Genomic DNA, 12,500 nt, shown 5'->3' with positions numbered 1-12,500 from the left:
TTGACACACATTATGTGGCAGTAGGGCTACTTTGACACACATTATGTGGCAGTAGGGCTACTTTGACACACATTATGTGGCAGTAGGGCTACTTTGACACACACAATGTGGCAGTAGGGCCACTTTGACACACACTATGTGGCAGTAGGGCCATTTTGACACACACTAGATGGCAGTAGGTCCACTTTGACACACACAATGTGGCAGTAGTGCCACTTTGACACACATTATGTGGCAGTAGGGCCACTTTGACACACATTATGTGGCAGTAGGGCCACTTTGACACACATTATGTGGCAGTAGGGCCACTTCGACACACACTATGCGGCAGTAGGGCTACTTTGACACACATTATGTGGCAGTAGGGCTACTTTGACACACATTATGTGGCAGTAGGGCTACTTTGACACACATTATGTGGCAGTAGGGCTACTTTGACACACATTATGTGGCAGTAGGGCTACTTTGACACACATTATGTGGCAGTAGGGCTACTTTGACACACACTTTATGTGGCAGTAGGGCTACTTTGACACACATTATGTGGCAGTAGGGCTACTTCGACACACACAATGTGGCAGTAGGGCTACTTTGACACACATTATGTGGCAGTAGGGCTACTTTGACACACATTATGTGGCAGTAGGGCTACTTTGACACACATTATGTGGCAGTAGGGCTACTTTGACACACACATTATGTGGCAGTAGGGCTACTTTGACACACATTATGTGGCAGTAGGGCTACTTTGACACACATTATGTGGCAGTAGGGCTACTTTGACACACATTATGTGGCAGTAGGGCTACTTTGACACACATTATGTGGCAGTAGGGCTACTTTGACACACATTATGTGGCAGTAGGGCTACTTTGACACACACATTATGTGGCAGTAGGGCTACTTTGACACACATTATGTGGCAGTAGGGCTACTTTGACACACATTATGTGGCAGTAGGGCTACTTTGACACACATTATGTGGCAGTAGGGCTACTTTGACACACATTATGTGGCAGTAGGGCTACTTTGACACACACAATGTGGCAGTAGGGGCCACTTTGACACACACTATGTGGCAGTAGGGCATTTTGACACACACTAGATGGCAGTAGGTCCACTTTGACACACACAATGTGGCAGTAGTGCCACTTTGACACACATTATGTGGCAGTAGGGCCACTTTGACACACATTATGTGGCAGTAGGGCCACTTTGACACACATTATGTGGCAGTAGGGCCACTTCGACACACACTATGCGGCAGTAGGGCTACTTTGACACACATTATGTGGCAGTAGGGCTACTTTGACACACATTATGTGGCAGTAGGGCTACTTTGACACACATTATGTGGCAGTAGGGCTACTTTGACACACATTATGTGGCAGTAGGGCTACTTTGACACACATTATGTGGCAGTAGGGCTACTTTGACACACATTATGTGGCAGTAGGGCTACTTTGACACACACTTTATGTGGCAGTAGGGCTACTTTGACACACATTATGTGGCAGTAGGGCTACTTCGACACACACAATGTGGCAGTAGGGCTACTTTGACACACATTATGTGGCAGTAGGGCTACTTTGACACACATTATGTGGCAGTAGGGCTACTTTGACACACACATTATGTGGCAGTAGGGCTACTTTGACACACATTATGTGGCAGTAGGGCTACTTTGACACACACAATGTGGCAGTAGGGCCACTTTGACACACACTATGTGGCAGTAGGGCCAATTTGACACACACTAGATGGCAGTAGGTCCACTTTGACACACACAATGTGGCAGTAGTGCCACTTCGACACACACTATGCGGCAGTAGGGCTACTTTGACACACATTATGTGGCAGTAGGGCTACTTTGACACACATTATGTGGCAGTAGGGCTACTTTGACACACATTATGTGGCAGTAGGGCTACTTTGACACACATTATGTGGCAGTAGGGCTACTTTGACATACATTATGTGGCAGTAGGGCTACTTTGACACACATTATGTGGCAGTAGGGCTACTCTGACACACACTAGATGGCAGTAGGTCCACTTTGACACACACTAGATGGCAGTAGGTCCACTTTGACACACACAATGTGGCAGTAGTGCCACTTCGATACACACTATGCGGCAGTAGGGCTACTTTGACACACATTATGTGGCAGTAGGGCTACTTTGACACACATTATGTGGCAGTAGGGCTACTTTGACACACATTATGTGGCAGTAGGGCTACTTTGACACACACATTATGTGGCAGTAGGTCCACTTTGACACACACAATGTGGCAGTAGTGCCACTTCGACACACTATGCGGCAGTAGGGCTACTTTGACACACATTATGTGGCAGTAGGGCTACTTCGACACACACAATGTGGTAGTAGGGCTACTTTGACACACATTATGTGGCAGTAGGGCTACTTTGACACACACATTATGTGGCAGTAGGGCTACTTTGACACACATTATGTGGCAGTAGGGCTACTTTGACACACATTATGTGGCAGTAGGGCTACTTTGACACACATTATGTGGCAGTAGGGCTACTTTGACACACATTATGTGGCAGTAGGGCTACTTTGACACACATTATGTGGCAGTAGGGCTACTTTGACACACAATATGTGGCAGTAGGGCTACTTTGACACACACATTATGTGGCAGTAGGGCTACTTTGACACACATTATGTGGCAGTAGGGCTACTTTGACACACACACATTATGTGGCAGTAGGGCTACTTTGACACACATTATGTGGCAGTAGGGCTACTTTGACACACATTATGTGGCAGTAGGGCTACTTTGACACACACATTATGTGGCAGTAGGTCCACTTTGACACACACAATGTGGCAATAGTGCCACTTCGACACACACTATGCGGCAGTAGGGCTACTTTGACACACATTATGTGGCAGTAGGGCTACTTTGACACACATTATGTGGCAGTAGGGCTACTTTGACACACATTATGTGGCAGTAGGGCTACTTTGACACACATTATGTGGCAGTAGGGCTACTTTGACACACATTATGTGGCAGTAGGGCTACTTTGACACACATTATGTGGCAGTAGGGCTACTTTGACACACACAATGTGGCAGTAGGGCCACTTTGACACACACTATGTGGCAGTAGGGCCAATTTGACACACACTAGATGGCAGTAGGTCCACTTTGACACACACAATGTGGCAGTAGTGCCACTTCGACACACACTATGCGGCAGTAGGGCTACTTTGACACACATTATGTGGCAGTAGGGCTACTTTGACACACATTATGTGGCAGTAGGGCTACTTTGACACACATTATGTGGCAGTAGGGCTACTTTGACACACATTATGTGGCAGTAGGGCTACTTTGACACACAATATGTGGCAGTAGGGCTACTTTGACACACACATTATGTGGCAGTAGGGCTACTTTGACACACATTATGTGGCAGTAGGGCTACTTTGACACACACACATTATGTGGCAGTAGGGCTACTTTGACACACATTATGTGGCAGTAGGGCTACTTTGACACACATTATGTGGCAGTAGGGCTACTTTGACACACACATTATGTGGCAGTAGGTCCACTTTGACACACACAATGTGGCAATAGTGCCACTTCGACACACACTATGCGGCAGTAGGGCTACTTTGACACACATTATGTGGCAGTAGGGCTACTTTGACACACATTATGTGGCAGTAGGGCTACTTTGACACACATTATGTGGCAGTAGGGCTACTTTGACACACATTATGTGGCAGTAGGGCTACTTTGACACACATTATGTGGCAGTAGGGCTACTTTGACACACATTATGTGGCAGTAGGGCTACTTTGACACACACAATGTGGCAGTAGGGCCACTTTGACACACACTATGTGGCAGTAGGGCCAATTTGACACACACTAGATGGCAGTAGGTCCACTTTGACACACACAATGTGGCAGTAGTGCCACTTCGACACACACTATGCGGCAGTAGGGCTACTTTGACACACATTATGTGGCAGTAGGGCTACTTTTACACACACAATGTGGCAGTAGGGCTACTTTGACACACACAATGTGGCAGTAGGGCCACTTTGACACACACTATGTGGCAGTAGGTCCACTTTGACACACATTATGTGGCAGTAGGGCCACTTTGACACACACTATGTGGCAGTAAGGCCACTTTGACACACACAATGTGGCAGTAGGGCCAATTTGACACACACCATGTGGCAGTAGGGCCACTTTGACACACACATTATGTGGCAGTAGGGCCACTTTGACACACACAATGATAAATGATAAATGATAAATGGGTAATACTTGTATAGCGCTTTTCTACCTTCAAGGTACTCAAAGCGCTTTGACAGTATTTCCACATTCACCCATTCACACACACATTCACACTGATGGCGGGAGCTGCCATGCAAGGCGCTAACCAGCAGCCATCAGGAGCAAGGGTGAAGTGTCTTGCCCAAGGACACAACGGACATGACTAGGATGGTAGAAGGTGGGAATTGAACCCCAGTAACCAGCAACCCTCTGATTGCTGGCATGGCCACTCTACCAACTTCGCCACGCCGTCCCACAATGTGGCAGTAGGGCCACTTTGACACACACTATGTGGCAGTAGGGCCACTTTGACTGATACATGCCACAATACCATTTTTGACATAACTTTCATTATATAGTCCGTCGTTTATCACAGATGATTAGTTCCAGGCCTGACTGTGGTAAATTAATTCCCGGGAATATTATTAATACTTATTATAAAAACTGTTTCCGACGTTCTAAATATGTTTTTTTAGCACAATCCGAGCCCTCTAAACTATAGTCACTTTTACACTCAGTTCAACCACTACTGTAAATTACAGTACTCACTGGTCGCCCTGACCAAGTTTCCAAACGTCACTGGCATGTATGGTTGTCACCCGGCCACTACAACATATCAATGACATGTCAAATTAATGTTAATCAAAGCTTTGATGTTTTTGAAGGTATGTATATTGTAAACTTTTAATTACAGTCATCCCTCATTTATCGTGGCTAATTGGTTATTATCCTTTTTTTTTTACGTACACTGTAAAATAAATCTGTTACCATTGTTTTGTTACGGTAAAAATCTGCCAGCTCAGTTGCCAGAATTTTACCGTAAAAATTAAAGGTGGTTACTGTAAACTGAAAAAATGGTACCATTTTTTTTTACTGTAAAACTCAAGCAACTGAGCTGCAAGTTTTTTACTGTAAATTATCCAATTTTTTACAGTCTACATTCAAAATATATAATTAAATGCATAGCCACTTTTACTGTAAATGTTACTTACGGTGGTTTTTACAGCATATTACTGTAAATTGAAAAAAACAAAAATAACAGTCCCATTGGGGGTTTTTTTACAGTAAAAAACTGGCAGCTGAGTTTCCTGAATTTTACCGTAAAAATGAACAGTGGATTTACAGCATATTACTGTGAACTGAAAAAACGGTACGGTAAAATTCTGGCAACTGAGCTACAAGTTTTTACTGTAAAATCAACGGTTGTTGTCTTTAAGGTTTAGTACTGTTAATAGAATTTTTTTTTTTTTTTTACCGTAAAATCTATGGTTGTCTTTACGGTGTAGTACTTTAAATAGAAATAAAAATTTTACAGTAAAATCCTGGGAACGGAGCTGCCAGTTTTTTGGGGTTTTTTTTACCGTAAAATTATGTTTTTACAGTATATTACTGTAAAAAAAAAAAAAGGTACTACAGTTGTTTTATTTTACAATAAAATTCTAGCGACTAAACTGCCAGTTTTTTTTACTGTAAAATTTACAGTTTTTACAGCGTATTACTGTAAATCGAAGAACGGTTCTACTGTTTTTTTACGGTAAAGTTCTGGCAACTGAGATACTACGATTTTAACACAAAATGATTGTCATTTTTACAGTGTACGTATTATTATATTTGTACGTGCTATTGTCATGTAACCAAGCTAACGCCGTTAGCATTAGCTTATATGCTAACACGTTTACGAGTGTCTGCATCAGTACTATTAACTTACAATGGCATTTATATTGTTTCAGATGGAAGTAAATCCAAACTTAATGTATTTGGTGCCTGTAACCGGAAATAAAAGTGCCGTTTCATCTTCTAGCCGTCCATAGCGGTTCTACTCGTATGGATTCTTCATTCATCTTTTCAGGCAATGTTTTTAAGTTTTACAATAGAACTAAAACAATTTATACTCATTAAAGCGTCCCATGTGTGAGTGAGTTTATTTTAATTCATATTTGCACGTGCTATCATTATCTAATCGAGCTAGTGCAGTTAGCTTTAGCTAATATGCTAACACGTTTACGGGTGTCTGTGTTAGTTTTATTAACTTACAATAGCATTCTTTTTGTATTGTTTCAATTTCGTAAATTCACCAAAAATGTCACCGTGGAGTTATTGAGTCTGTTGGAGAGCTGGCTTCCGCAGCTAGTGGGTCCATGATGATGACTTCTGTTTTGTTTGATCCGTCGTTTTACTGCCTTGTTACAGACACCGTTGGGAAACAAAGTATGTAAATAAACATTTACAGAATATTTCTGTGTAAATAACTAATTTCACAACGTTTATATCTGCGGCTTATATATGGAAAACTATATATTTTTTAAATTTTAGCGGGTGCGGTGTGCTCTTTAGTCTGGAAAATATGGTAGTATTGTTAGTAGTAGTAATTTAATTGTCAAATGACAAACTGTCTCGTTATGCTTGCTTTTTAATTATTAGAAAGGTGAAATTAGGACGTTCATTCCCAGTGAAGACCCGATGGACCCTCCTTTTTTGGTCATCCGGGCATTGGACCCGTTTTGTTTCCCTCACAGCTCCCAAGGTGACGTATTTGCTAAGGAGCCTCATATTTTCCCACGGGAGTGCAAAGAGACCACAGCTGATGTGGTTTAAAGCCAACAAGTTCATGAAAGATCCAACTCAGAAAGCAAAAATGCTTGTCAGTATTTTATGGTTATTGCTGTACTTCCCAGGTCAAAGTGTTTAGGTCGTGGTACTCTCAGGGCGTTGACCCCGTCACAGGCCAGACCCTTCAGGCTTCATCATACTGAAGACCAGATAGGACAGTCTTATGGAGCCTGCGGTCGATTGATCAATACGCCGCCAATTAAAGGCGTCAATAACCGTGAAATGCTGACACTCGCCTGTAAATATGAAGCTACAATGGTTAGGGATGGCCTAAAAAAATATATATATACAAAAAAAAAAAAGTTGAATTGATTCAGAGTCGTAATGAATAAGAATTACAATTTGGGTGTGAATCAATATTTTGCAGCGCCTGTAATGATTGCCCTGCAACAAAAGATCTGAAAAAATAAAATGAAAAGGCTGGAATAAAAAACAACTTAAAACTGGTGAAATGATAAGTCCATGCAAATAATTGATTTTACTTAAATGAAGATTTGTATTCAATAAATTCGTATATATTATTCCAATTGCAACATGGGGAAAATCTAAATATATTATTAGAATACCGTAAATTCCGGGTTACAAGCCACTACTTTTTTTCCTTCGCTTTGAACCATGCGTCTGATAAAATGTGTGGCTAATTTATGGATTTAAATTCATCACACATTCTCTCAGGTGCGGCTGTTTAAAGCTTTGAGCCGGAAGCACACGTGCCGTTCCGTCTTCTAACCGTCCGTAGCGTTTCAACTTGTGTGGATCCAAGCGACGTTTGTAAGTTTTACAATATAACTAAAACAATTCTTACTTGTGCGACGTCTGTCAAAGTGTCTGTGTTAGTATTATTAACTCAGAATGGCATTGCAACGTGAAGAAAATCAGAATATCTTATTTAAATACCGTAAATTCCGGGTTACAAGCCACTACTTTTTTCCTTCACTTTGAACCGTGCGTCTAATAAAACTGCAGCTAATTTACAGATTAGGAATAGTTTTTTTTCATTGTTATTGTTCGTGCTATGGCGCCATCTTTAGGACCAGTTTGCTCACTGCAGGTGTTTTAGTGCCACAGTGCTCATCTGTTTGGAGCTTTCAAACTGTTACGTCAACATTTTTCAACCGATACCAAAAATCCCAACACCAACCCATTCATATCATCTCGGACAATTGTGCTCAATATTTTAAAAAATTCCCGGTTTTCCCGAAAATTAAAAAAATTCCAGGATTTTTTCCCCCTTCTGATTACCCGGAATTATCAGGAATTTCCCCCCATTAATAATGAATGGGCAATATACAAACCTCTCTATATCCCACATTTTTAACCGATTTAAACTGTTCCACCATCCACACACTCCACTCACACTGGACATTCAGCCAATTCTAAAAATTCCCTGATTACCCGGAATTACCAGGAATTTCCCCCCATTGATAATGAATGGGCAATATACAAACTTCTCTATATCCCACATTTCTCAACTGATTCAAACCGTTCCACCATCCACACACCCCACTCACCCTGGACATTCAGCCGGTTCTGAAAATTCCCTTATTACCCGGAATTACCAGGAATTTCCTCCATTGATAATGAATGAGCAATATACAAATCTCTCTATATCCCATATTTCTCAACCAATTTGAACCACTTCAACATCCACTCACACTAGACATTCAGCCGGTTCTTAAAATTCCCTAATTACCCGGAATTACCAGGAATTTCCCCCCATTGATAATGAATGGGCAATATACAAACCTCTATATGTCACATTTCTCAACCGATTCGAACCGTTCTATGATCTGCACACTCCACTTACACTGGACTTTCAAGCATTTCAGTTCATTTTATTTCAGCTCACACGTATCGGAGGTTCGGCGGCTTGCGCACAAAGGGCAATTCCTACCGGTATTGAAAACTGTAGTATAGAATAAATAGAATAATAATAATAACAAGCTCACCAGCTGATGACGTCAACACAGCAGCATAAGGAAGTTAACTCTCTCGAATCAATGTGCCGCTAAAAGTAGGTCCTTAACGTTACGGCTTATAATACCAATATTGCTAATATTTGGTAATGTTCAGGTCACAAAATGTAAATTGAGTATTGTTGGCGCTTTTTGAGTGGTTATTTATTGTGTTTTATGGTTGAAATAGACGCCACGGCTCCCACTGGCTCCATTGTAAGTGGACTTTTATGTATGTTTATTTACGAGTTAGAATGTATTAAGAAATAATGTGCTCTTGTCTCTCATAAGGATTGTGAAATATAGACAAAATTCCCCCAAAAAGTGCAGTTCCTCTTTAAGATTTGACAAGTGTTCTAATATTTGTTTGCTGTGTGATTTTGCCTTTTCCTATTTGACATCAAGTTCATTTTATTGTGGCGCTTTCATTTGTAAAAAGTCACTTCCGGGATTGAACTCGCTTTTCACGCCGTCTTGTTTACTTCCACCCACAAAGTACCGTGCCACGTTACATCAAACAAATCGATAACAGCGTCGTAATGAACGAGAAAGTAAATAATTCCATTACTTGTTACCGATAAAAGTATGCAGCGCCGTTTTCCCCTTACACTGCCTGTAAGTAACCTCAGCTGTAAACATGTGATGTACTTCAGTGGAACATCTTTGGGGATGTAACAAACCGAAACCTTTCTGCGGTCTTCTGGGTTGTGGCCACCATTCAGATGCTGAGCTTGCAAAGATGCTGTCAAGCAATTAGCATTGCAGAAGGCAGGGAGGCAGCCAGCAAAGCATTTTGCTGTACTGACTAATGATGAAGGCTTTTGTCAAAAGGCTGACGCTTCAAAAGTGGATCAAATATGAAGAAGAGGACAAGTCTCCTGCTTGCGGTCGTGTGATGTGCTTTGTGAAGGACACAATTGATACCGTAAACTCCAGACCGTAGGACACTACTTTTTTTCCTACGCTTTGAACCCTGCGGCTTATAAAACGGTGCGGCTAACTTATGGATTTTTCTTGGCTGACGGCCATAATGCAAATAGTTGTCGTTAAACGCATGCAAAGACCCTGAAAATTCCTGCTGTTTAAAGCTTTGAAGCGTTCCGTCTTGTAGTCGTCCATAGCGTTTCTACTCGTTTGGGTTCTTCATTCATCACGCCAAGCAATGTTTGTACATTTTACAATATAACTTATTACTTACTAAAACATCCCATGTGTGATGTCTGTAGGAGTGTTGTCATGCTCAATTGTATGTGCTATCGTAATAAAATCCAGCTAGCATTGTTACCATTAGTTAATATGTTAACACGTTTACGAATGTCTTTGTTCGTAGTAACTTACAATGGCATTCTTTTTGTGTTCTTTCAGTTTCACAAATTGCTCAGTAAATTCACCAAAACATCACCGTGGAGTTATTGAGTCTGTTTAGCTGATTGGAGAGCTAGCTTCCGCAGGTAGTGGTCCATGATGATGACTTCCGTTTTGTTTGATCAGCCGTTTTACTGCCGTGTTACAGACACCGTTTGGAAACAATTAAGTTATGTAAATAAACATTTACAAAATATTTCTGTGTAAATAATTTCACAACAAACACCCTATTTTCCAGACTATAGAGCGCACCCACTAAATTTCAGAAGAACTTGTATTCCTTATATTAGTCGCACTGCACAATAACATATATACGTTGTGAAATTAGTTATTTACACTGAAATATTTTGTAAATGTTTATTTACATACCTCAATTGTTTTCAAACAGTGTCTGTAACAGGGCAGTAAAACGGCTGATCAAACAAAACAGAAGTCATCTTCATGGACCCACTAGCTGCGGAAGCTAGCTCTCCAATCAGCTAAACAGACTCAACAACTCCACGGTGATATTTTGGTGAATTTACATTCAACTGAAACAATACAAACAAAATGCCATTGTATGTTAAAAAAAACTAACACAGACACTCGTAAACGTGTTAGCATATTAGCTAATGCTAATTCTAATGCTTAATTACATTACGATAGCACGTGCAAATATGCATGCAAATAAATTCACTCACACACGGGACGCTTTAGTGAGTATGTTGTGTTGTAGTTCCATTGTAAAACTTTAAAACATTGCCTGAAAAGATGAATGAAGAATCCTTACGAGTAAAAACGCCATGGATGGCTAGAAGATGAAACAGCACTTTTACTTCCGGGTAAACGCACTAAATACATTCAGTTTGAATTTACTTCAAATTGAAACAATACAAAAAGAATGTCATTGTAAGTTAATAATACTAACGCAGACACTCGTAAACGTGTTAGCATATTAGCTAATGCTAACGACGTTAGCTTGGTTACATTACGACAGCAAGTACAAATATGCATGACAACACTCCTACAGACATCACACATGGGGTGCTTTAGTGAGTACGAATTGTTGTACTTTTATTATAAAACCTAAAAATATTGCCTGAAAAGATGAATGAAGAATCCATACGAGTAGAAATGCTACGGACGGCCAAAAGATGAAACAGCACTTTTACTTCCGGTTAAAAGCACTAAATACATTCTGTTTGAATTTACTTCAAACTGAAACAATACAAAAAGAATGCCATTGTAAGTTAAAAATACTAACGCAGACACTCGTAAAGGTGTTAGCATATTAGCTAATGCTAACGACGTTAGCTTGGTTACATACACAAATATGCATGAAAACACTCCTACAGAAATCACACATGGGACGATTTAGTGAGTACGAATTGTTTTAGTTCTATTATCAAACCTAAAAACATTGCTTGAAAAGATCAAGAATCCATACTAGTAAAAACGCTATGGACGGCGAGAAGATGAAACGGCACTTTTACTGTGGACACTGAAGCACCTGCAGTGAGCGAACATGTCTAAAAGATGGTGCCATAGCACCTTTTCAGTGTGTTTGCTTGTTTTTTTTAAAGCTATCTGTGTTATGGCCGTCAGCATGAATTAGCCGCACTGTTTTATAAGCCGCCGGGTTTAAAGTGTAGGAAAAAAGTAGCGCCTTATAGTTCGGTGCAGCTAATATATGGAAATATCTTGTTTTCTTCTAAAATTTAGCGGCCACGTCTTATATAAGGTAAAATAGGGTAACGCAAACATACGTTGGTCTTCATGACGTCCTGGATGGCGGCATCAACCTCCTGGGTGTTGTTGAAGTCGATGGTGATGACGTTCGGCCTCCCGATGTACTGCTCGGCGTAGGGATGCTGCGAGGACACCTGCAAGGGGATCAAACACAAACCTACTTCAGGAGACACCTCACCAGCTTCCTTGAAACGAGTCGGCGTCATTTTTACCTCCCTGGAGGTCGGCTTCCCTCGGAAAAAGTCGTGGTTGAGGGAACTGTGGGCGGGGCTGAACTTGGGCTGCAGGAACACGCAGCCGTTGGCGATGGCCTCCAAAGGGGCGGGGCCTTCGTACGGGAAGCCGAAGCCGACAAAGAGCTTGGGAGGGGCAGCGAGAAGGGACAGAGTGAGACGTCTTGCGCGGCGGGGAGGAAACGCCGCAGAGAATCCACCTTGGCCTTCCTGAGGAGCTGCTGCAGGTCCCGCGGGGGGAGAAGGCCGTGGTTCTTCACGAAGGCGGGGACCTCGGGG

The 12,500-nt window shown here is 41.5% G+C and overlaps 1 protein-coding gene across 1 annotated transcript in view; it reads right to left on the bottom strand.

Annotated features, from left to right (window-relative positions):
• Positions 1–12,500, bottom strand: part of LOC133652725 (alpha-1,6-mannosylglycoprotein 6-beta-N-acetylglucosaminyltransferase B-like) — a 651,209-nt gene that overhangs the window by 2,309 nt on the left and 636,400 nt on the right. Inside the window, exons 12-14 of the mRNA XM_062051777.1 lie at positions 12,422–12,500; positions 12,201–12,347; positions 12,006–12,122 (exon numbers count right to left, since the gene is read on the bottom strand). The exon at positions 12,422–12,500 is cut by the window's right edge and continues 77 nt beyond it. Coding sequence (XP_061907761.1) covers positions 12,006–12,122; positions 12,201–12,347; positions 12,422–12,500 — 343 coding nt within the window. The remainder of the gene's footprint in view (positions 1–12,005; positions 12,123–12,200; positions 12,348–12,421) is intronic.

The sequence above is a fragment of the Entelurus aequoreus genome, linkage group LG06 (genome assembly GCF_033978785.1).
Source record: "Entelurus aequoreus isolate RoL-2023_Sb linkage group LG06, RoL_Eaeq_v1.1, whole genome shotgun sequence".
In the NCBI taxonomy this organism is placed as follows: domain Eukaryota; kingdom Metazoa; phylum Chordata; class Actinopteri; order Syngnathiformes; family Syngnathidae; genus Entelurus; species Entelurus aequoreus.
Note: the sequence above shows the minus strand (reverse complement) of the source record. Positions and strands in the feature narration are given on the sequence as shown.